The following is a 26,818-nucleotide window of genomic DNA, read 5'->3' as shown; positions in this document are numbered from 1 at the left end:
AGAGTGACCGCTTCACACTGCCCGCACAGAGAGAGTGACCGCTTCACACTGCCTGCACAGAGAGAGTGCCCGCTTCACACTGCCTGCACAGAGAGAGTGCCCGCTTCACACTGCCTGCACAGAGAGAGTGCCCGCTTCACACTGCCTGCACAGAGAGAGTGACCGCTTCACACTGCCCGCACAGAGAGAGTGACCGCTTCACACTGCCCGCACAGAGAGAGTGACCGCTTCACACTGCCTGCACAGAGAGTGACCGGCAGTGTCAAGCAGTGTCTCTCTCTCTGGGGCAATGTGGAGCAGTCTCCCTCCCTCTCTGTATGGGAAATGTGGTGTAGATGGATGGTCAGCTGATTCTGGGGTTCAATGGGCCACTTGACTGGACTTGCCCCCCAGGCCTAAGGCTGCCAGCCCTCCCCTGTCTGTAGTCCAAATCTGCAAAATGCAAAAAGCACTAAAACTGCATAGGTGTGAATCCAGCCTTAGAAGAAACATTATAGGGGAATCATTTAGGTTTAAATACAAACTATTTCAATATGGATGGAACATGGACCAAAGGATGGATTTTGCCTTTAAATACATATTTATGTGTATCCATTGTTTACCACAAGCCTCAGCTGGAACATGTAGCTATCCTTGCTAATTGTCAGGAACTTGAGCGCCAGATTTGCTATGTGCTTCCTTGTTCGGAGGTGCATAGCCCTAAACTTTAGTTATGTTTTTGCTGCTGTCTTCTGCTTGGTCATGCCTTGTGGTTCAACTTTTTTTTGTAATTTCGCCTTGCCTGTTTTTTCCTTACTATTCCGCAGGCTTGTGTTAGTCCTTTGCTGTCTTGTTAACCTTTTGCTATGCCTTAGCACAGTCATTATTGCCTAGTCTGTGCACCTGCTTCTGTCTACCCTCATTCAAAAATTGTGTTGCTTTGATCACCTTGTACTCTCTGTTGTTTATTTGGTTGTTCTCTGTTACTATCTGTGCTGTTCCATGCTGTCACTGTACCCATGAAATCCACCAATGCTGGTTTATTTTGTACTATTGTGTGCTTTGGCAAACACCAGTCATACCTTAGGCTGGCCATACATTATACAATTCTCTTGTTAGATTTACCTAAATCATATAATATGAGGTCAAACACTTTCAATAAGTATGCAATCAGGCAGGCCCTTGCACTACATGGTTGAAGGTAAATCTAAAGGAAATTGAACAATACAATTGTATAATGTATGGCCAGGCTTAGTCTCATAAAAGACTTTTGTTATCCACTGTTAACTGTGAACAGGCTGCTCAGTGAGGTTAGGGAAGGGTTAAGGCTGCTAACTCCCGGTTGTTCATAGTCCTGCCCCTTGTGTTGGCTCATAGATACATGGGGAGGTAACCTTTGGATGTGGAAGCCTTCTTCATGGAAACTTGCAGGAAGCTGTGTTACAAGATGTAGCTCCTCTAGGAACACATGGCCACCCTCTTGGGGTATCGAAACCAGAACCTAAATAAGGATTCCCTTTTACTTATGACATGGGTAGCCAGAAACAGAATGAACTGGAACTGTGCCAGCATTGTACTGTGAAAGACTGTGATCTGTTAACTCTGTACTTACAATAAACATTAGTAAAAGCTATTGTGCTCCTAAATGCTTGGTCCAAAGTTCCTGCAAAGGGGTGCATGTAAGGCAAGTGTATAAAAAGAACAGGGTTTACATCAAGGGATGTGTACTACCCAAGGTCGACAAGTGGAAGATCTGATTGCTGTTGTCAATAGTAACCAGTAGAGTATTTGCTGCTCAGGCTGCCAGCCATCATGTGTACAGTATAACTAACAAGGATGATGGTGTGTTCTGTACAGAGGGGCTGACTGAATGCAGCTACCTCCCTAGTGGCCTGTGCTCCGTGTATCCAACACCAGATCTGCATCACGGAGCCCCTATGTATCTAGCTGTATGTTATGACAAAGAAATTGTGAAGACATTCCTCAAGAGTTGGCTTAGTTCATGTAGCTTGTCACTGGGAGTGAGGTGCCATTAAAGCCGGACTGGAGAGTGGGATACAGGCTTTGCGGTATCCCCTCAAATGTGCTGTACCATGAAAGGAATGCTATGTATAGTTGGTCAAGTGTAACATCACTGTGACGTTAATGAGACATGAAGAGTTAATTGTGCCATGAAGTGTGCTTACTTCTAATTTGGAGTGTCACCTTAATGCAGATCTATCATGACCACAATCTCCGCCTGCACTGTTGGGCTTTAGCGAGTTGAAGTTTTCAGAGTTCCTCCTTAGGGCGTCTTAAGCTCTGCCCACATGCCCATTCCAATCTTCCAGACTCCTAGCTGTTATTTGCATTTTATCTCTTTCTGTATACTGGGGGGGGGGGGGGGGGGGGGTTACACTACTGATGGATCTGTACTTGTTTGTATTGAGAGGTCTGTGCTTGGGCTGTCCGACTGCACTGAGAGGTCTGTGATGGGGGGTGCAGCATCTGTACTTAGGGGTCTGTGCTGGTGGGGGGGGGGGTCCATCTGTATCTATGAGTCCTTCCTGGGGGTCTGTCTGTTATGAGAGGTCTGTGAGGGGGATTGGTCTGTGCTAAAGTCTCTTTGCTAAGGCGGGGGGGGGGGGGGGTCGGTCTGTGCTGAATGGCCAGTGGGGTTAAAAGTAAATTGGGTATCTGGCGCTCCAGGAGGCAAGGCCCTTCGTTTTTAATAATGTACATTTGATTAGTCAGTCTTTAGGCAAAAACAAAGTTGGGCCACAGTAAGGGGGTGATTTAACCACTTGCCGACTGCTACACGCCGATATACATCAGCACAATGGCAGCGGTGGGCAAATGGGCGTACCTGTACGTCCCCTTTAATTGGCGGGGCTAGCACTGATCACTGTATAAATGACAATGGTCCCAAAATAGTGTCAAAAGTGTCCAATGTGTATGCCATAATGTCGCATTCACAATAAAAAAATCGCAGATCACCGCCTTTACTAATAAAAAAATTGAATAATAAAAATGGCATAAAACTATCCCCTATTTTGTAAACACTAAAACCTTTGCACAAACTAATCAATATACGCTTATTGCAATTTTTTTTTTTTTAACAAAAATATGTAGAATTATATATATGGGCTTAAACTTAGGAACATTTATTTTTTATTTTTTGGGGGATATTTATTATAGCAAAAAATAAAAAATATATATATATTTTTTCAAAACCCTGGTTTCCCTGAATGTACCGCTATTCAGCACAACATCACACCAGAACCTTTCCCAGCTACCCAGGTCGTGCGAAGAACCAGTGGGGCACAGTAGAACTGCCAGGACTACAGGACTCCCACTTATATCTTGTAATGCCGTGTACACACAGTCCAACTTCCCGGCAGAAAAGGTCAGGCGGAATCATTGCATCGGATATTCCGATCATGCGTGGGCTTCAGCAGACTTTTTTTTTTCCAAAAGTCTGAGGGACCTAGAAATAGAACATGTTTTAAATCTTTCCAACGGATTCAATTCCTATCGAGAAAACCGTTCGCCTGTATGCTATTCCGACGGACAAAATATGATGCAAGGTCAGCTATTGGCTACTGGCTATTGAAGTTCCTTTTCTAGTCCCATCGTATGTCATCACGTTAGAGACAAACGGACTTTGGTGCGATCGTGTGTAGACAAGTCAGTTCGGTCGGAACTCTGTCGGAAACACCGTCACAGTTTATTCTGATGTAAAGTCCGGTCGTGTGTACGCGACATTAGTGTTTTTAATCTTGTGCAATAAATTATACTGTTTTAATACTACACTTAGAGAGGCGCCCCCCCCCCCCCCCCCCACCTTGTTCCTTTTATATGTATTGGGGTGGTCATCTGTGCTGAAGGGTCTTTCTTGGGAGAGTCAGCCTGTGCTGGGGGAGGAGTCTATAAGCAGGCACTACACTGGACACTAACATTAGAAAACATTATACCACTGAACTGCAATTTAGCTTGGTACTACATCACTGATTACCAACACAAAGAAGCACTTCACTGACTGGAAACATAAAAGAGCACTAAAGCACTGAACATCAATTTAAGGGGTCATTGTATCATTGACATAAGAAAGCATAATACCAATAAATGTCAGTAAAAAGGGGGACTATAGTACTGACCACCAAGGTAAGGGGACACAACGCTGACCACCAATTTAGGGAGTACTTCACCACTGCCCACCAGGGCTGGACTGGGACAAAAATTTGTCCCTGGACTTCATCCAGACCAGCCCACTTTAATTTTGCAAACAGGCACAAAAACAGTATATAAAACTATACGCAATTGTGCAAAAAAACATAAGTAGCATAACATAAGGAGTCCTCAATAACCTCTTTTATTATTTCACTTATTCTCCTCTGTATTTTTCTCATCTTTCTTACATCACTGAGTGAAGTTGAGGGCGAGCCACGCAACCATTACTTTTTTTACTGAAATCGGCCCACTGAGCCATGAGCCTACCTGGAAATTCCCTGTAGTCCCGATGGCCAGTACATGGCTGCTGGCCACGAAAGTAAGTGGGTATTAAATCACTGAACACTGATGTAAGAGGCCACTATGCCACCACCATGATTGTACGGAGGTACTTTGCCTGTGACCACCTATGCCAGTTGACACCGTACTACCAATCTGCAAAATGCATGCCCAAGATGTATTCCTGACTAATGCATTCGGTAGATGTGCCCGTGAGACTCTTGTTTAGGGCACATGCATTAAAAATAGGCAGTTGGATCGCATTTTTAAAGTTTCCCGAACACCTATAAATGCCACCTAAAATTGTTACGAAAGGAAGCAGATGGAGGTGCTCACAACTGGGGTTAGTGTTGCTTTGCTGCAAAAATATTACTGCATGCAGAGTTTGGCAGGCGTTGACGCTTTGCAACTTCCTCCATTCACTATTCACTATTGAAACTCACCACAACCGCACCTTAAATGCATTGTAAACACGCCTATGGCATTTATAGTGCGTTTATGGTGCTGTTACAAAGTGTCAAAAGTGGTCATTTTCCATTTTAGCCTTGTAAAAAAAAAAAATAAACAACAACACACAGGACTTTGAGAAGTGTTGCCTGATGCAACATGAATGCCTGTATAACACATCCTAAATGCTTATTAATGCTATAGGTGCATTAATGCGCATTAAAGCTGTGAAAGAACCCTTAGGGAGCAGCATTTCGGCCATATTTTGTGTATACATGAGTTGAAACAGTGTGTGCAGGGCATACTGCACGTACACCTAGGCACTATTTAATCATGTCACTTTATTTTCTCTTTAATGTGCCCTAGAGTGTCTCAGGTCTTTCACAATCCTAACACCACCCTTAATCTAATTAGAATATATTAATTGTATGTGGAAGGCTATGTATGGTATTTCAGTGTTCCAGTTTCCTAAAACAATACGATTCTTGTAAAAAAAAAAGTAGTACATTTCAACAGGCTTAGATTGATGACTGCCAAAACTTGTGACAGAAAAATGTACGGAAAAGTTTTATGACTTGGCACATCTATCTGCAAAATTCCCTTTGCTGCTTAGTTCAATTTTTTTCTTGAAATATGCCAAAACTTTAAGAACCTGCACAGATCACCTTAATAATTAGACCAAGCTACCATATGGTGTTTTTTTTTTTTTTTTTAACCTTTACTAAATAGGCCCAAACATACAGTATTTCACAAAAGTACACCCCTCACATTTTTGTAAATATTTTATTATATCTTTTCATGTGACAACACTGAAGAAATGACACTTGCTACAATGTAAAGTAGTGAGTGTACAGCTTGTATAACAGTGTAAATTTGCTGTCCCCTCAAAATAACTCAACACACAGCCATTAACGTCTAAACCGCTGGTAACAAAAGTCTGTACACCCCTAAGTGAAAATATCCAAACTGGGCCCAACTAGCCATTTTCCCTCCCCGGTGTCATGTGACTCGTTAGTGTTACAAGATCTCAGGTGTGAATGGGGAGCAGGTGTGTTAAATTTGGTGTTATCGCTCTTACTCTCTCATACTGTTCACTGGAAGTTCAACATGGCACCTCATGGCAAAGAACTCTCTGAGGATCTGAAAAAAAGAATTGTTGCGCTAAATAAAGATGGCCTAGGATATAAGAAGATTGCCAAGACCCTGAAACTGAGCTGCAGCACGGTAACCAGGACCACACAGCGGTTTACCAGGACAGGTCCCACTCTGAACAGGCCTCTCCATGGTCAACCAAAGAAGTTGAATGCACGTGCTCAGCGTCATATCCAGGTTGTCTTTGGGAAATAGATGCATGAATGCTGCCAGCATTGCTGCAGAGGTTGAAGGGTTGGGAGGTCAGCCTGTCAGTGCTCAGACCAAATGCATCAAATTGGTCTGCATGGCTATCGTCCCAGAAGGAAGCCTCTTCTAAAGATAATGCACAAGAAAGACTAAGGACATGGATTACTGGAACCATGTCCTGCGGTCTGATGAGACCAAGATAAACTTATTTGGTTCAGATGGTTTCAAGCGTGTGTGGCGGCAACCAGGTGAGGAGTGCAAAGACAAGTGTGTCTTGCCTACAGACAAGCATTGTGGTGGAGCTGTCATGGTCTGGGGCTGCATGGGTGCTGCCGGAAAGTGTCCCCCCATCGGATAGTGTCTGCCCTATACTGCGCAGGTGCATCGCTTGCGCAGTACGGAGGACAAAGGAGACGCCGAAAGTCTCAGAAGATGAACGGCACCTGCGCACTTAATAGTAATTTCCTTTCACATGCTCCCGATGTTGTAAAACAGCATTTTGTAACAGGGCCCCTTGTAAACTTGCTTCTCTCGCCACGCTTCGGGCACGGCCTTGCTTCGCTCTGCATATTTTTATTCTGGCTCTATGTCCACTTGGATGGTGGGGCTTGAACCTGGACTCAGGGCTATTTAGTACTATTTAGTGCGCAGGCGCCGTTCATCTTCGGAGACTTTCTGCTTCTACTTTGTCCTCCGTACTGCGCAAGCGCAGTATAGGGCGGACACTATCCGATGGGGGACATTTCTCGACAAGACGCTGGCAATGGGGAGCTACAGTTCATTGAGGGAACCATGAATGCCAATGTACTGTGACATACTAAAGCAGAGCATGATCCCCTCCCTTCGGTGACTGGGCCACAGGGCAATATTTCAACATGAACTGTCCCTGATTTGAGGGACTGTCCCTGATTTGGAGCAATGCTCCTCTGTCCCTCATTCCTCCTCATTTGTCACTCATTTTGGTTTGATCTAGATGGATGTATATAAAATGCACTTTTTATCTATCAAAAAGTGTTTTCCAGCACTAAACCTTTCATCTGATTTCTAAATTGCTGCTTTTGTGAATTCCAAAAGCCAATATAAAGGAATAGTAGTGGTAAAAAAGAACTTGTGGGTTTAACCAATCTTGTTTTTTTTTTTTTGTACAATTCTCCTTTTAAGGGGGCGTGGCAGGGTGTGTGTCCTATGTCTGCATACTTTTGCTGATAGGTGTCCCTCATTCCCATCTTAAAAAGTTGGGAGATATGCCCAAACACACCTCCAAGATGACCACTGTCTTGCTAAAGAAGCTGAGGGTAAAGGTGATGGACTGGCCAAGCATGTCTCCAGACCTAAACCCTATTGAGCATCTGTGGGGCATCTTCAAACGGAAGGTGCAGGAGCACAAGGTCTCTAACATCCACCAGCTCGGTGATGTCGTCATGGAGGAGTGGAAGAAGACTCCAGTGGCAACCTGTGAAGCTCTGGTGAACTCCATGCCCAACAGGGTTAAGGCAGCGCTGGAAAATAAGAGTGCCCACACAAAATATTGACACTTTGGGCCCAATTTGGACATTTTCAGGTGTACTCACTTTTGTACTCACTTTTGTTGCCAGCGATTTAGACATTAATGGCTGTGTGTTGAGTTATTTTGAAGGGACAGAAAATTTACACTGTTATACAAGCTTTACTTTCACTACTTTAAATTGTAGCAAAGTGTAATTTCTTCAGTGTTGTCACATGAAAAGATATAATAAAATATTCACAAAAATGTGAGGGATGTACTCATTTTTGTGAGATACTGTGTAAGCATATAATGATAAATGGACATTAAATTAAAAACTTTTTGAACTACTGTATCAATATGCAATTGACTTTTCATGTACTTAGACTGCCCTCTGGTGGTTAAATCACAAACTGTTTTGTTGTCAACCTCACTAATAATATACATAATGTACAGTACGTAGCAAAATTAGCAGTGTTAAAGCGAATGTGTTATGTACATTTTTTATGTATTGAAGTATAGCAAAATAGATTGCAGTGTTTCTATTCATACCTTCATAGGTGGAAATAGGATAAAGTACTGAGGGAGGTGTACCATGGGGTGTGATGATATGATTCTTTAACAGCAATACATAACTCTGCTTTCACAAAAAATGTATAAAACACATATATTTGCTATAATGGGAAAATTAAGCACTCCAGGTTGTTTCTAAATGCCACTTTATTAAAACTCAGGAAAAATGTACCACCTTAGATGCCATCTATAGGTTTCAGACTTTATACTCCTTATGCATTGTTCATAGTACAACATATCATTACTGTCTGCACCTAGACATATTTTTCTGAAAAATAGTAAAAAAATAAAAAAATAAAAAAAAAATAAAAAAAATTATAAGGACACACATTTTTTTGAAAGGATCAACATGTATTTTTATATACTTGCTGGAAATATATTTAACCTAAAAAAGAAAGCAAATGCCACCATCACACCTTAGGATAGGTAAACTGCAATATATTACATGTTTTGTAGTTGGGTTCAGATATGCTTTAATGTTTATATCAAAGCTAATAAAGGATTGCTTATTTCCTCCTTGTCATTGCTTTCTTCTCCTGTGTTAGATTTATTGTAGTCCTGGCCATAAATTACGAGCATAAGAGGCAGAACTGTCCATTGTATTTACAGATAAAGAGCACCACAGGCTGGTAGTTCTTTGTCCCCTTCAACCTTTGTGAGCCAACAATTCAAAGCTGTAAATCATACAACCCCTGACATCAGTAACATCATTCTCTTCCCCAAGAGTCCTGTTCTTTCACAGATGGATACAATTGGTGTAGGATACTGGTATCTATCTCGACATCCCTAAAAAATGCAATCCCATGCTTGGTAGCAGCCCATCTTTGGCCTCCATTCATCACACTTGTCAGAGAATTTACCTACTCTTAGCCCTTGTATACACGGTCGGACATTCTGACGGAAAATATCCGATCGGACCGTGTTATTTAATAATCCGACCGTGTGTGGGCTCCATCGGACTGTTTCCGTCGGAATATCCAACCGACAAAGTTTTAGAGCTGGGCTATAAAATTTTCGGACAACATGATCCAATCAGACTTTGTCCTATCGTTTGTAGAGAATTATGATCGGACAAAGTGCCATGCATGCTCAGATCAAATTCCTAGACTAAAGCTATTGCCTACTAGCCTGAACGTAGTCCCGTCGTAACAAAATAACGTCACCACGTTCTGAACGATCGGATTTTCCGACAACTTTGTCCGACTGTGTGTATGCAACACAGGTTTCGGACAAAATCCGACGGATTTTGTTGTCGGAATATCCGACCATGTGTACAAAGGCTTACTATTGTGTTCTCAGTAAGCCTTCCACAGAGGAGTCACTGGCATTAGGCCCAACTTCTTATTCCCTAAAAAACATTGATAAGGGTTAGCCAGGGGCTCTCAGTCTTCCTTCTATAACACAAACCAAGCCACCACCTTTAGGAATTTTCTAGCAAGATTTACACTTCTATGCAAGCCTAAATTATAAATAAATGCAAAACCTTCTTTTAATTAAAATGATGAATATAGTTGAGAGGAATTAAAACACCTGTCAGTTTGTATTGCTGTCTGTGCCCCCATAAGAGAGATTCACCCTCCTTATTTGTTCTGTTTACCGTTATCAAACTGAAAAAAAATCTTACATTTAGGACAGTAACTGGACAGTAATAGAGAGGAAATCTTCTAATTAGAACAACTGGGGATCCCTTCACTTCTGAGGATATTCTTCTCACTTCCTGTTTTGGCTATGGAACAGGAAAAGGATGTGAAGGGAAATCTCCCCTTGGGACACAGATGGCAAAAAAACTTAACAGGGGTTGCCCTATTAAAAATGAAAAGGAAAAAGTTTTTCCTTTAGCATACCTCCCAACTTTCTGAAATGGGACACCTACTAGCAAAAGTATGTAGTCATAGGACATACCTCCGCCCCAATCAATTTTCAAATATATATACACCATTGTTTGTAGACGCTATAAATTTCACACAAACCAATTAATTAACATTGGATTTTTTATTTTTTTATTTTTTTTACCAAAGACATCTAACAGAATACATTTTGGCCTAAACGTATGAGGAAAATTGATTTTAGTGGATATGTTTTATAACAGAAAGCAGAATTTTTTTTTTTTTTTTTTAAGATTTCCAGTCTTTTTTTTTTTTCATTTATATAGTAAAAAATAAAAAAAACCCAGTGGCGATTAATTGGCACCAAAAGAAAGCTCTAATTGTGCAAAAAAAATATAAAATTTTTATTTGCATACAATGTTGCATGACCGAGCAATTTCAAGTTAAAGTAGCACAGTGCAGAATAGCAATGTCATGAAGAGGGTAAAACCTTCCAGAGGTTAAGTGGTTAAATAATTAACACCACCGTCAGAATACTTCAACCAACTTCATATATCTCACTGCTTAGGACAAACATTTTACTTACTTTATACTATTCCTACAAATTCCTGGCATTATTTAAACCATCTAACCACTGAACAAAAAGGTATATCCCTCCTGTACAACACACTCCACCAAATAAAAGAATTCAATCAACTTAAAGGGGTTGTAAAGGTTTGTTTTTTATTTTCTAATTAGGTTCCTTTAAGCTAGTGCATTATTGGTTCACTTACCCTTTCCTTCGATTTCCCTTCTAAATGTATTTTTTCTTTGTCTGAATTTCTCACTTCCTGTTCCTCCTCTGTCAGCTTGCCCCCGTCATCCGAGCTGTTCTGGCTGGGGTTTAGTCAGCCTGCTCGCCCCCTCCCTTGGGACTACATCCCTGTAGGGAGATGATGTGTACGTTCAAAGGCACGGGAGGCAGGAGACGCTGTAGCTCTGCTTCCCAGGCCTTGTTATTTTACTGAATGACCATCTAAGCTGTACAGCCCCGCCTTAACTCTGCCCCCTTATTTGCTGCATTGAGAGTTGGACACGTTATGACAGGGCAATAAAGCGGCACTGCGCATGAGCGATGACGCTAAGCCTCAAGGGAATTTTAGTTGTGAACGCTTTCCAAAACATGGAAGTTGAGAAGAGAATCAAGAGAGGGAACGAGAAAGTGGAGAAATAGCATAATTATTTAACAGGTAACTCACAGATCAGCTGCAAAGTTTCTGGTTGCTTGAGCAACGCTGGTTTCTGAGCCCCCTTTGTGTAATCTTCTTTAACTTGACCTCTCGTGAACTGATCTCTTGTGTACCTGTCAGGAAATGTTCCATGCGCTGATATCTGTCTTTTGGCGTGCAGTACTGAGGTCCACCAGCAGGTGTCTCCTGGCAGTTTGGAACTGTCAGGAGAGCTTTTCCCTGCTGATATTATGTCATCTTTGGGCTGCAGTACTGGTGTCTACCAGCGGATGGATCCTGGCAGTGTGGAGCAGACAGCACCTGCAATCAGGTGTCACTTGAGGCCAATCACAGGCCTATAAATATCCGGCAAGCACTCACATGTTTGCCTTGGTTTTGTCCTTGAGCCCTGACCTGCATCCTGTTACCCTGATCCTGAACCTTGATTCCTGCATCCTGATCCTGTTGTACCTGGTCCTGTCCTTTCCTGCATCCCTGGAACCTTGTTCTGCTACCTGATCCCTTTCTCCTTGTCCCCCCATCTGCTAACCTCCTGTTTATGACCCTAGCCAGGCTTGACTACGATTCTGGAATCCCCTTTGTTATATATACTGGCTGGTTGTCACTGTTATTCAGTTTTCTCACTCTGTTTGGTATTGGTGGTGTATTCACATTATATGCTTTTATCTTAATAAAATCACTTACTTTCACCTACTTATGTTTGGTTACTCTGTCGTAGTCACACAGTTCTGGCCACATCCGGTTTATGACAGAAACCAAGGCCATCCCCGACCAGAAGTGGCTGCACAAAGGAACCTTCTCGGTTCTGTTGGCTTTGCTGGAATGAATCCTAATCTGATTTCTTATTATGCTCTGCTGGCATCAGAGAGTGGCGAGTATCTCCACCAGACACTGAAAGAGTGGACTAATGACCAGCTGCTTGAGATCATCCGTTTGGCCCACTCCCTGGTTGACCAGGGCTGCATGTTGTTTAGGGATGTGCAGCCTTTGATCCAAATATGTGCTGAGGTAGCCCTGTCCTGTGTTCCAAAGACTGGTGATGATTTTTCTCCCCCTTTCAATGCTGATCAGGTGGAGTCTCTGGTGTGGCAGTTAGAGGATGATTCTGCATGCGTTTATGAGCACTATTCCGTTTGTCCCCAACAGAAGCTTATGGAATGTATTCACTCAGTACAGACCCTTGTTAAACAGGCAGCATGTGATCCGTTCTTTGTCCAACCAATACTCTCAGCATGGTCTGATATGTTACAATCAGCCCCAACCAACCCACAACAAACCACCTCTGCCATGAGACACTTGCCTGCCCAAAAGTCTGTTTCCCTATCACCTATGCCAAACCCAGTAGCAGCCCAGTATATGTTTCTTCCAATAAAATACTCATATCCGGTCTCTGCTCCCTGTACCTATCCTGCATACAACCCAACTGCCTCTTCTCAGCTGCCTACTAATCCACAAGAACTTCCCCCAGCTGCTGTTACCTCCTCTCTGCCATATCCCAATCCACCTTTCCAGTCTTCTGCACCCCACACCTACAGAGCTTCAGTGACTAAACCAAAGAAAAAACTAAAGTTTTTTCCAGCCAAAATGATCCTGCCATTAACCCAACCTGCCTCCACACCCACCAATCTGTTCCAGCCGGAGGTGCCAGCGTTCCAGCTGGAGGTGCCAGCATTCCAGCCAGAGGTGCCAGCGTTCCAGCCGGTGGTGCCAGCGCCAGCGTTCCAGCCTGAAGAGCCAGCGTTCCAGACTGAAGAACCAGAACCAGCATTCCAGCCTGAAGTCCCAGTGTTTGTTTCCCGATCTGAGGGTGTGTTGCCTGTTTCCCGGCCTGCGGTGCCTGCTGCCCAGCCTGATGTGTTCCTGTCTGCTGCCCAGCCTGATGTGTTCCTGTCTGCTGCCCAGCCTGATGAGTTCCTGTCTGCTGCCCAGCCTGATGAGTTCCTGTCTGCTGCCCAGCCTGATGTGCCACTGTCTATTATCCAGCTTGATGACCCAAAGCCTGCTGCCCAGCTTGATGACCCGGAGCCTGCTGCCCAGCTCGATGACCCGGAGTCCGCTGCCCAGCTCGATGACCCGGAGTCCGCTGCCCAGCTCGATAACCCAGAGTCCGCTGCCCAGCTCGATGACCCGGAGCCTGCTGTCTGCCTTGATGTGTCTGCCATCTGCCTTGATGTGCCTGCTGCCCAGCCTGATGTGCCACTGTCTACTACCTATCTTGATGCACCTGTGTCTGCTCCCCGACACGATGACCCGGAGCCCGCTGCCCGGCCCAATGACCCGGAGCCCATTGCCCGGCCCGATGACCTGGAGCCCACTGCCTGGCCCGATGACCCGAAGCCTGCTGCCCAGCCCGATGACCCGGAGCCTGCTGCCCAGTCCGATGATCCGGAGCCTGATGTGCCACTGTCTGCTACCCTACATGAGGAGCCTCTATCCGCTGCCCAGCTTGAAGTGCCCGCTGCCCAGCTTGAAGTGCCCGTTGCCCAGCCTGATGTACCCCTATCCATTGTTCTGCTTAATGCCATAGACTAAGGACAATTACATCCAGTTGGAGCATCCGGAGGCCGCTCCTTTGAGGGGGGGTACTGTCAGGAAATGTTCCATCCACTGATAATATCTGTCTTTTGGCATGCAGTACTGAGGTCCACCAGAAGGTGTCTCCTGGCAGTTTGGAACTGTCAGGAGAGCTTTTCCCTGCTGATGTTATGTCATCTTTGAGCTGCAGTACTGGCGTCCGCCAGCGGATTGTTCCTTGCAGTGTGGAGCAGACAGCACCTCCTGTAATCAGGTGTCACTTGAGGCCAATCACAGGCCTATAAATAGCCGGCAAGCACTCACATGTTTGCCTTGGTTTTGTCCTTGAGCCCTGACCTGCATCCTGTTACCTGTTACCCTGATCCTAAACCTTGGTTCCTGCATCCTGATCCTGTCCTTTCCTGCATCCCTGAAACCTTATCCTGCTACCTGATCCCTTTCTCCTTGTCCCCCCATCTGCTGACCTCCTGTTTATGACCCGGGCCGGGCTTGACTATGATTCTGGAATCCCCTTTGTTATATATACTGGTTGGTTGTCACTCTTATTCGGTTTTCTCATTCTGGTATTGGTGGTGTATTCACATTATATGCATTTATCTTAATAAAATCACTTACTTTCACCTACTTATGTTGGTTACTCTGTCGCAGTGACACAGACTCGACTTGTCCTGATTAAGTTGTCTGCAGCCCTCCCTGACCTTGGCTTGCTATCCGGCTCTCCTTTGCTTCATCCATCCATCCATCCTTGTCTGACTGTGTCTTCTGGTACTCCCCTAGCGAGCAGGGTGAACCCGGGGTTAGTGACCTGGGGTCAGCACACAGCTAAACCCAAACCCTCATGAGGGGGTCCCTGGCAGAATACCAGCTGGCCCTTAGACTCCACACCCTGGGAGATCCAGTGTCACCTGCTCGCCTGTGGGCTCTCTGTAGTAGTACCGTGACAGTTTGCTCAAGCCACGAGTGCCTATGAGAATCGGCCACTGACCAAGGATCAAATGCAACATCTAGTTCAGAGGCTTAACTCCCAGCAAGCAAATCAAGAGCAAATAATGCTGGTCCCTCAAGATCTTGACTCCCGTCTGGATCGGCTGCAACTCGCTGCAACTTCAGATCCTCCCATTCCTGCTTCTGCTTCAGCTGCTGCTGTGTTACCTGCTACATCTGGAAATCCCTGCCTGCATCTGCCACCGCCACCTCATTTTTCTGGCAACCCTAATGCTTGTCGGGGCTTCATTAATCAGTGTTCCATCCATTTTGAACTTTCCAGCCACCTTTTTCCAACTGATCGCACCAAAGTCGCATGTATCATCTCTCTTCTCTCCGGTGATGCTCTAGCTTGGGCCTCCCCACTCTGGGAATCACACAATTCTATCACCTCCGCCCTCCAGCTCTTTTTGGATGCATTCCGGAAAACTTTCGATGAGCCCGGCAGAGTGTTTTCAGCTGCTGGGGCCCTCCTTCATCTTCGTCAGCAAGGAATGAAAGTCGACCAATACGCAGTTCAATTCCGTACGCTGGCCACTGGACTCAAATGGAATAATGAGGCCCTTACTGCTACCTTCTGGCAAGGCCTATCTGAGCGTGTCAAGGATGAACTCGCTGGATGCACCATTCCTACCACATTGGATGATTTAATCACATTGAGCATTCAAATAGACATTCACTTCCAGGAGCGGGTCCTGGAGAAATCCAGATCCAGTCACCCCCCTGCAGGCCATCCAGCACAGGTAGTCCAAAGACCTGTGGAACCCTCTCCGTCTTCAACCTTTCACATGTTGGAAGAACCTATGCAGCTTGGGCGAACTCGCCTCACTCCCGAGGAACGTGCCTGATGCATGAAATTGGGCCTGTGCCTTTATTGTGGCAATAAAAGACATCTTTTGAACTCCTGTCCAGCCGGTCTGGGAAACTCCAGGGTCTAGGTCACTCAGAGGGAGGTGATCTAGGCCGATCCTTTCATTTTGTCCGCTTCTCTCGTTTTACCCTTCCCATGGCTATCCACTGGGCTCAAAATGCCTATCAACTCTCTGCATACGTGGACTCTGGTGCTGCCGGGAATTTCATTGAACAATCTTTAGCTTCCGATTTGGGCATTGCCTTTGTTGTCTTGGCTAAATCCCTTTCCATGACCACAGTAGATGACTCCTTCTTGCCTATTAGCCCCATCCAGTTTAAAACCCCTCCTATTGTCTTATGCATTGGGGTTTTGCATGCTGAGGAGATCTCTTTCCTATTTCTGCCTAAATCCTCCAATCCCATCATCCTGGGCCTTCCATGGTTGCAGAAACACTCCCCGCATATTGACTGGATTTTTGGACAAGTATTGGCTTGGAGTCCTCCGTGTCAGCAACTATGTATTTCCAAGGTGCTACCGCCTCCTTCCACTCCTCTGGCTGAGACCTCCACAGCTCCCATGTTGCCTTCCCAATATCAGTCTTTCCGAGATGTTTTCTGCAAAAGTCAGTTGATTGCCTTCCTCCTCACAGAGACTATCACTGCTCCATTAATCTGTTACCTGGGACCTCTCCGCCCCGAGGCAGGGTCTACCCTCTACCTATTTCCGAGGGACAAGCCGATTGCCTTGACCAAGTTGTTTGATGTAAATGATTCGGAGAATCACCTAGATCCTGGTCCCATCACCCCTCCGCATTGTATCCTAGCCACTACTCAGCTCCGGTCTACATAGCCTCCTCCAGGTAAAACTTGTGTACTTCATCCCAAACTCCTTGCTTGGGCACATGGCTTCAAGTTCTCTGGACATCCTGGTATACCTCATACTTTTGACCTTCTTCAGCATCATTACTGGTGGCCTTCTCTTTGTAAGGATGTCAAGGAATACACTCAAGCTTGTACAGTTTATGTACTATCCAAATCTTCCACGTCCGCCCCTGCTGGATTGCTTTTGCCCTTACCAGTTCCCGATATACCTTGGCGTTGTATTTCCATGGATTTTATCTCAGATCTACCCCCTCTACAGGCTCTACAGTCATCGGGTAGTGGTGGATCGGTTCTCCAAAATGTGTCACTTGATTCCTCTCCCAGGCCTACCTTCTGCTCCCAGTCTTGCCACCACTTTTATTAAGGAGATCTTTCGTATTCATAGGATGCCTTCACATATCGTCTCTGATAGAGGAGTTCAATTTACTGCTCGGTTTTGGAGAGCCTTAGCCAGCTCCTTTGGGATTAAATTGTATTTTTCATCTGCCTTTCATCCCAATCCAATGGGCAAATGGAACATGTCAATCAAGATGTAGAACGTTTTCTCCGTGCCTACATCTCAGCCCACCATGGTGACTAGGTGAACCTTTTGCCCTGGGCAGAGTTTGCCTTAAAAGATACACAAAAGAAGAGGGGCCTGTGGGTGTAGGGAGTTTGCCTTAAACCATCACTCCAATGGCAGTTCTGGATAGTCTCCCTTCTTCACCGTTTACGGGTAGCATCCATCTGTTCACGTTCCTGTTTCCATTTCTCCTCTTGTACCAGCAGCAGCTGAAACCCAAAAGTCCTTCAACTCAATCTGGACAGAAGTCTCTGAGAATCTTTATCTAGCTACTTCCAGACATAAAACGGCAGCAGATCGTCATAGCCATCCAGCTCCTAAGTTCCTGCCTGGCGATAGAGTTTGGCTCTCTACTAAGTACATCCGACTTCGGGTGCCCTCAATGAAATTCACCCCTCGCTTAATTGCTCCATTTCCTATTCTCTGTCAGATCAATCCAGTTGCTTTCAAGCTCCGTCTGCCTTCTCATCTCAGGATACTCAACACCTTCCATGTCTCCCTGCTCAGGCCACTGGTCCTCAATCGCTTCTCTCACTCTTTTTCTCAACCCACTCCTATGGCTAATACCATGGATCAGTACGAGATTAAAGAAATATTGGCCTTCAAATACTCCCGAGGGAAGCTACTCTATCTGATTGGAAGGGCTATGATCTGGAGAAGAGGTCTTGGGTTCCTGCCACCGATGTCTCAGCCCCACACTTGGTGACCATATTCCATCAGAAATTTCCCTCCAAGCCAGCCCCCAGGCGTGTAGGGGGACCTCGTAAGCGGGGGGGGGGGTAATGTCACAGATCAGCTGCCGAGCTGAACTGTATCTTACCTTTACTGCTGTGGGTCAGCTGGCACCTGTTGTTCCACTAGCTTGTGTTCAGATCTGCTGCACTCTGCAGCTATGGGTGTCGCCGGCTCCACCTGTTGCTTAATTATATCATTCCTTCTTGCTACTTCCTGTCCAGCCCCCCTTGTGCTTCTCTATTTAAATTCCTTCCAGATCAGCTTCTGGTTGCTTGAACAATGCTTGTTTCTGAGCCCCCTTCATGTAACCTGCTTTAACCTGTCCTCTCGTGAACTGATCTCTTGTGTACCGACTTGGCTTGTCCTGATTACGTTGTCTGCAGCCTGCCCTGACCTTGGCTCACTATCCAGTTCTCCTTTGCTTCATCCATCCATCCTTGTCTGACTGTGCCTTCTGTTACTCCCCTAGTGAGCAGAGTGAACCTGGGGGTTGTGACCAGGGGTCAGCACACAGCTAAGCCCAAACCCTCATGAGGGGGTCCCTGGCAGAATATCGGCTGGCCCTTAGACTCTATGTCCTGGGGGATCCCATGTCACCTGCTCGCCTGTGGGCTCTCTGTAGTAGTACCATGACAGTAACTAAATATTTTAAGCAAAAATAACTATATTCACTATGTATATAGCACAAAAAACACATATTGGCTAACAACTTTTTACCTTTACAACCCCTTTAAACCTCAGCGACAGTGGGAAGTGGACCTTGGCATAGATTTCTCAGACCAGCAATGGACAGAAGCAATCAGGTCAATATTCAAATCCACTTGCTGCTCCACATTGTGGGAGTTGTACCAAAAAATCTCACTAAGGTGGTACTTGACCTCTACCAGACAAGCAGCTTTTGGGCCTCAACACTCTGACTTCTGCTGGAGATGCCAAGGAAAAAAGGAGACATACTTCACATATTCTGGACATGTCCAGTCCTACAATAGTTCTGGACACACATATTCAGAATATTGGAAGACATCGCTAAAATGAATGTACTCCAATCCCCAGCACTAGCCCTACTACACATCACGATCGGAGATATCCCACACCCATTCAGAACGGTTACAAAACCACATCCTCCTAGCAGCAAAATTAAATATAGCTAAGCTATGGAAATCCAATATAGCCCCTACTGTCCAAAACACACTAGAAATAGTAGACATGCATTCCACTTATGAAATTCTGATGGCCTCCAGTAGAGGTACTTACACTAAGACATCAACCCTTTGGCAACCGTGGCTGAGCTGGCTCCAGACAACAAAACTAACATAATTCCCAAGCACATATGTACACTAGACTTGTGCACAATGGAAAATTTTGTTTCGTTTTGGTTCGTTGTCATTCGTAAAATACATCATTTCATTCTGTTATATTCATTATCTTACGTTAATACGTTTTCGGATAATTCGTTATTATTCGTAGAGTGTCGAATTCATTTGTTCGTATTCGTTGAAAGTCGCTATTTATGTATGTATAGACATTCGTGATAATGATTCGTAGTTTGGAAAGTCCTTTGTTTATTGAATCTTTTAACACACACACAATGACAACATCTCTTCTCCTCAGCTCAAATACAATGCAACACCCTTCTAAAGCTGCGTACACACGGTCGGAGAATCCGTTGGAATGCGTTTTATCGGACCGTGTCGTCAGATAATCCGACTGTGTGTGGTATGCATCGGACTGATTCCGTCCGAATCTCTGTCCGACCCAATTTTCCAACATGTTGGAAATATTTCCCGACCAACTGGGCTGGTCGGACGTAATCCGATCATGTGTAGAATTTTGATCGGACCAAGTGCCACGCATGCTCAGATCAAATTCCTACATCAAAGCTATTGGCTACTAGCCTGAATCTAGTCCCATCGTAACAAAATTACGTCATCACGTTCTGAAAGATCGGATTTTTCGACAACTTAGTCGGACCGTGTGTATGCAACAGTTTCGGACAAGATCCGACGGAGAAAATCCGACGGAGAAAATCCGACGGATTTGGTTGTCGAAATCTCCGACCGTGTGTACAGGGGCTTACTCAGTTCTCAGTAATGCACTTTGCCAGTAATACAACCTCCGGCTCAAAATTAATTAGCTGATTGGACTATAAGATTTACTTTGAGCTGACCTTTTGTTTCTTAGATCATTAAAGAATTACCGAATTCATTCAAATTCATTCGAATTCATTTGTTATATTTCTTTCGTATTCGTTGTGATTCGTTATTTTTTTATTCGGACATTCGGATGCATCCGAATGTCCGAAAGATGCAAAATTCGGCCGAAACGAATTGCACAAGCCTAATGTACACAATTTTTGTAAAGTCATGATTTCCATAAGCACACCACATTTACTGAATACACTCACTCCAAAATAAAAACCAAGTATGCTCGTCTGTCCAATGCATCAAACTTCCTATCATAAACTACTAAAATGAGGAAGGGTTGTGGAGGTCTCCCCCTAAGTCTGCTCCCACATGGGGTACCTGGAGGGAAGACACTGCTCGCCACCTAGATGCCGAACTCTAAAACAAATTCATAGTATAATGTAATGTTGTAAATTGAAGGCTATACTTCCTTCTAAGGGAGTTGTCATTTTAATTTAATGAGTTGATTTCTGTTAACCTATTCCATGGCATGACGAACAATTGATGTCATTTATCTGTACGTCTGTATTATATGTTCTTCATGAAAAACTTCAATAAAAAAAACAGTATTGAAAAAAAAAATCACAATATATTTCTGTTGTGATGATGCAGGTGTCTGATGATTAGGACTAATAGCTTCAAACACTAATGTATACATTAACTATCGAAGAGAATACATAGGTAATACTTAAGGCATCATGCACAGTCTTAGCAGCTCTTATGTGCTGAGGAGTAAAAAACCCTGACACACCTGGGGAGTCCCATGTGCCACATACAGCTGCCAATACAATTTGCTTCTGCATTGGTTCATATGGTGCACCACTTTCATGTTCACGGAGAAGTGCTGTATGCACATGCATGGGTAAGCACTGATAAAGAAGCCATATGCTGTTACCTGAGCAAAGCTGCTACAGCCATTTAATTGTATTGGCTGCTGTTTGTATACAATCATATCAAATAGGATGAGCTTTGGGTTTAGGGTGATGTAGCTTTACTTCCAAAGAGTTTCTGGACAAGTATGAATGCCCACTATCGGCATCAACAAAGAACAATATTGTATATCAAAGATAAGAACATTTGTATATTGTACTATAAAATGTCCCTTACAAAATTAAGAGGCATCAAGAAGGGCAAAATGAGAAAAAGACCATAAATGTATGCCTGTCATACTCAGAGCAGCGTAAATATAAATAAGAATGAAAATAAGTACCATTAAGCATGAGTGAATACAGTAAGTGATCACAGTCATATTCTAAGTAATATGCAGTGAACAGTGCTATAAAGCTGCATGAATCATATACCGATAGACAACATAAAGAGCTAGTGAACAGGAAGAGATATAAAGTCAGCTGTAATGAGATCAGGGAGAGTAAGAAAGATTCATAGTGCTGGTCAGAACAGTAAGCATCATCAGTATCCGGGCATTATCCAAAAAACAGTTTTTTGATAGTCTGCTGTCAAAATGTGGACACAAACTGAAAGGGCATGGATGTCAAAAAACTGACATCTGTCCTATTCAGCTCCGATTCAACAGGTAATCTGCTCATGGATCCCCTGCTGAACAGAGCTGACAAAGCCCCTGTGAAGGACCCTATGTAATTTTTCCTAGTGCTCATCTGATGCCACTTCAGTGGATTGGAAAGAACCTAATATTTTGCCAACATATTGTATGTGAGCCCACAAGGACATTTAAGAGGATAAACACAGTAATCTGTATTGCAATGGTAATAACCTTTTATCAGGTATCTCTTACCAGAATGTGTGCCATTATAGCACTTTGTAACATCCAACTTTGTTTGCCTTGCCCTAGCCATAAAATGGCCTGTTGAACCTGTAAGCCTGCAGTGATGGCAGTTTATAATCACCCAACTCAGTGCAACAGACATACATTACCCCAAAAATATTAATACAACATGCAATATCGCTACAGCCTTAAATTCGATATACCCAAAATATGTAATACAATATAACGATAAGAAAGGCACTGTGAACATAAATTTTATTTTTTTTCTGGGGATAATCAGATCAGCCCAGGGGGAAATTGCCCCTCGACCCAGTCTGCCCCTGATGATGGAGGCCCTTTTTTCCAAAACATACAGGTTAGGAAGAGCTGGGGAACCATCAGCACCAAGGGAGTTGGCAGAGTCTAGTTTAGTATCCCTTTTTCTGCCAGGCCCTGCGCTCCAATTTGAAACCATTTTTGCAATTTTCCATTTTTTTTTTCACTTACAGCTTTCAGAGTTTGTGAACGTAAACTATACATTTTCTAAAAGCACATGACCGAATGCGTAAATGTTTGTCAAAACTATATTTTCACTAAAAATACATTAAAATCATGAGTAGCGCAAATAAGCACAGCAAAACTTACAAAACTACTGCTAAATTCCTACTGAATATAATAGCTAAAATGATATTGAGTTAATAAATAACAAATACTTGTAAATTTTAAATTGTGCCTTTTTGTGAAACTGTGAAAACAGAAGGTACGCAACACTGTAAAAAATAAGCAATTAAGATAAAAAAAACTTCCGTGTGCAGCAGTCTCCAACCCCCCTAATACTTTCCTGAGCCCCCTCTCTGTCCAGTGGTGTCCACGAGTGTCTCGGCCATCTGAGACTCTCCCTCCTGATTGGCTGAGACATAGCAGCGGTGCCATTGCTCCTGCTGTGGTCAATCAAAGTCAGTCAGCCAATTAGGAGAGAGAGGGGGCAGGGACGGGCCGTGGCTCCCTGTCTGAATGGACACAGGGAGCTGTGACTCGACTCAGTGCCTCCATAGCAACCTGCTTTCTGTGGGGGCACTCGACAGTTGGGAGGGGCCAGGAGTGCCAAAGAGGTACCTGAGAAGAGGAGGATTGGGGCTGTTCTGTGCAAATCCACTGCAACAGAGCAGGTAAGTATAACATGTTAAACAAACGCATAGCCAGAGCCTCAAAGGTTTAGAGCTGGCTGTATTATCTGACGGGTACAAATCAATGAATTATCCAATACACAGAACTGAGGTGAGCAGTTAACACACCACACAAGAGGTATTTTTGAATTTGTATAGATGTCTGTGGCTGGAGTTCAGCTTTAAAATCTGCCTGTGATAGATCCCAGCTTGAAATATTGCAGTGATTGTTATTCTTGGAGTGGTCTAAATTTCTACAGATCTGAGAGCTTTTAGTTACTTAAAAGGGTAAAATCATTAGACTCACCTTATTTGCATGTTCAAAACTATTTTAGTCACTATAGAATCCATTGTGATCCATACAAATTTCTTGCTGTTTGTGTGCATTGAAGAGCAGGTGAATTCTTTCAGACCTTTAGATGTGAATATCGTCTCCATATCTGCAGGATGATCAATTTCCTATTTCCTGTTTCCTCCATGATCTGATACATCAGCCCTAGGTCATATCAAACCTGCCAACCAAAATGTCCTTTTCCCACCTACAGTTTCTCCAAAGAGTTATTATACGCTTCAACCTGAGTCACATTTGTAGCCTATAATAACTAAGAGGAAACCATTTCATAATTTTTCTACAGATACTCATTAACAAACAGTTTACCTTTAAACTGATCTTTGCTCAACAGATCAATACATTTAAAGCATTCCTGTACAAAACTGTTATGTGAGCACAAAAAACTTTTCTTTTTCATTATGACGACATAGTTCAAAGTGCTCTACAAATTTGGGGCAATACACTAGACTGAAACAAGACAATTATTTGCTTCTGGTTTGTACACTGCATGTCTTTTTAGTGTGTTTTATTTTTCATAAAATGCCCCATTCTTCATGGAGAAGTAAAATAAACTCTGTAAAGTAAAGCAGATATCATTGTTAAAGGGACTGTAAAGTGGAAGGGCTCCAGGGTCTGTGACTGATTTGGAGAAAACAAACTTTTTTTTTCTTCTCAGCTCTTAAGGTGGAATTAAACTGTCCTGCCAGCAACCAGAGTTTTTGCAAGCATAAAAGCTGTAAGTGTATAACTCAGCACTCCTATTGTTCCCAAACTAAATAAGCGCTAACTATGTTTAAAAAGTATCTAATCCAACAAATAACAATTATCCCAAATGATACATTGAAATTGTGTCAGGGCTGGGCTCTCAGAAGCTCCCTTCTTTGTGCTCAGGTTGCTCAGCTGTCAGATAATTGTCAGCACTTATCGTTCCACAGTGGCTCACCTTGTGATCCTTTCCTGCTCCTCAGTCCAGTCTACAGCCAGCCCCTTCTGGCTATTTGAACTGCCTAGTTCATTCCATTTGTGCATTTGCCTTGGTAAAACATATCTGGAGATTCTCTGCTGTTCTCCTGTTAAAGACTTTGCCTGGCTGACGTCCCTTCTGGTTCCTTATCCTGTTCTGCAGCCTTCAATCATCTGGTTTCCTGATTTACTGGCTTTGGCTTCCAGAGAGCACCAAAGAAGTTATCCTCATCTCTCAAGGGACTTTTGTAGAGCCTGACCTTTTCACCACAGGTTTGGTGAAAGGCAACCTTAACTCACCCCCTGGCACATCTAGCTGGGTCATTCCAATTAAGGTGGCCTGTAGGCAGGACAATCTTCCTTCCTATGCTCATTGGTGGGAGGTCCCTCTGCCAGGTTCTTATACAAATGCAAACTGTTTATTTTCCTGTGTACATTAACCTGTTTCCGTGTATTTCTAAAAGCATGTACCAGATCAAGGACTGTAACTTCCTGTCATGGTTATGCAGTGATCTTCCTGTGTTTGCTTACCTCCCCTCATGTGTTCAGACTGAGAGGCCAGCCACTTCCACCTGGTGGTTTTTATAACCTCTCCTCTAAGCATGGCTCCACCCCAGGCCATATCAGGGAGCCCTATATTAACCTGTGCACTGCAGGCCATCAGTGCTGATTAAGCATTGTGTATTCCTTTATGTGTTAGCTTCCTGTTTCCTGCCGTGTGCTCTGCTACTGTTTTCCGTTACCGACTTTGGCGTGTCTTTGACTATCCCCATTTGCCTGTGATCCTGACCTTTTGCCGTGTCCCCAACTATTCTTGTCTGCTTGTGACCCCGACCTTGGCTTTGTCCCTCACCATCCCTATCCTCCTGTTGCCTACTGTGGGTGTGAGCTGGGGGACCCTGGGGGTCGCGACCTGGAGCCAGTTGCAGCCAAGTCCATCCTCACCACTAGAGGCGCTGGTGAACACCTGCTGGCTCTTAGACTCCACGCCCCAGGGAATCTTATGCTCTAACCCCAGTGGGATCTGTCCCCCGTCTGCAGCAGTCAGCCGTAGGGTCCACAACCTTGCGGTGCACTCCTGATACCTATGGTGTGCACCTGTCACCTCGCCTCAAGGTGACCTGACACTTCCTTTGGAGAACCAAAGGTTCTTTGGTGGGGGGAGTGTGTAGCGGGTGTCTTGTTTGTTCTGCAACCCCACTAAGAAAGCCACCGCAATGTACACAGGCTTTCCAGCCTGAAAGAATGAGAGCTGCCTGTCATGTCTGCAGGGATTTCTTCTCCCTGTTTCACTGTCTCACTGAATCTAATGTAATATGAGCTGACTTGAACAGAGCTGTTCACACTGCAGCCTCCCCTGTGTCCCTATTGACATGAGGAAGAAAGCCAAATTAGAGGAGCAGTGACAGGAGCCAATTAGAGGGAGTTTAACAAGCTGCAGGGAGTAGCTGCAAAGCACTATGGAATATGAAGTTCCAGCACAGAGCAGCCCCATAGCCCTGTATAGTGACTGAAACTACCAAGGCCAGCATTCTCTGTGGGAGGAAAAGTAAAAGACTCCATTTTAATTCCTGAAGAGATTCTCAGTGACCATGAGGCAGTGAAAGAGATCAGAACTGAAGGAGAGATGCTGTCTCTCAGATGATCTCCCTGCGCGATTCAGGCCTCCACTGCCAATCAGGACATCCAGTCTGAGAGAGGGAGATTCCAGGTGCATTTCAAGGCGTACCTGCACCAACGGTGAAGCGTTCCAGTGTGAGGTGACTAGTCAGGTCACTAGGAAAGCCTGCTGTTCCAGGACGTTCGTTTGGGCCTTGACCACAGGATTTGGTGAGAGGGCATTTTGCCCATCTTCAGGGAACAAAGACACTGTACCACAGAAGGAATATGAACACTGTATACAGACATCATTGCTTGTAGTCATCTTGCTGAACTCAGAATTGCGAGACAATTTTATCAGCTCTTCTTTTACAGTGTAGAAATGGGGTTTTACTGTTATATCTTGAGTTAGTCCATCTGTGCGTAATGTATACTTTTTAAGTGTGTTGAGCTGCACTTTGTTTTCATTTTTTTGTGTGTATACTGTCAACTGGACAACCTTATATATGTTGTACAAAAAACACCTGCCCCTTCTTTTTACAATTAACCTTTCAGTATCTCAATAATTGTTTAAAACCTAAATTCACCTATGCCGCACTACTAGTGAACATGCAACACTATAACCCATTTCAGTATAAAAGAGCGAATATAAATAAATCTCATCATCTATGCATCAGTTTCCAATAAATATGAATAAACAAAAATAAATCAAAAGTGTTATCTAAATCAAATATTAGTGACATAAAAACATAAGAATCAAAATACAAATAATCACTAACACAATAGGGAAAGCATGCATTTAGCGAAACACAAATCTGTTTATACATATATCTGTTCCACATATGTAACATACAATCTTGATGGACAAAAGTAAAGTCCACAGAGTTGATTCAATCAGGCGAATAGAAAAAATTCTCAGTGTTCCATGCAATACCAT

At 44.0% G+C, this 26,818-nt stretch overlaps 1 protein-coding gene across 1 annotated transcript in view; it reads right to left on the bottom strand.

Moving 5' to 3' along the window:
• ARHGAP18 (Rho GTPase activating protein 18) overlaps positions 1 to 23,551 on the bottom strand; it is a 200,756-nt gene extending 177,205 nt beyond the window's left edge. The window contains exon 1 of the mRNA XM_077486888.1: positions 23,296 to 23,551. Coding sequence (XP_077343014.1) covers positions 23,296 to 23,426 — 131 coding nt within the window. The 5' untranslated portion in view covers positions 23,427 to 23,551. The remainder of the gene's footprint in view (positions 1 to 23,295) is intronic.
• Between the last annotated feature and the right edge of the window lie 3,267 nt (positions 23,552 to 26,818).

This window comes from Lithobates pipiens, unplaced genomic scaffold (genome assembly GCF_037356315.1).
Source record: "Lithobates pipiens isolate NorthernLeopardFrog02 unplaced genomic scaffold, aLitPip1_a1.2 Scaffold_18, whole genome shotgun sequence".
In the NCBI taxonomy this organism is placed as follows: domain Eukaryota; kingdom Metazoa; phylum Chordata; class Amphibia; order Anura; family Ranidae; genus Lithobates; species Lithobates pipiens.
This window is presented reverse-complemented; position numbering and strand designations above follow the sequence as displayed.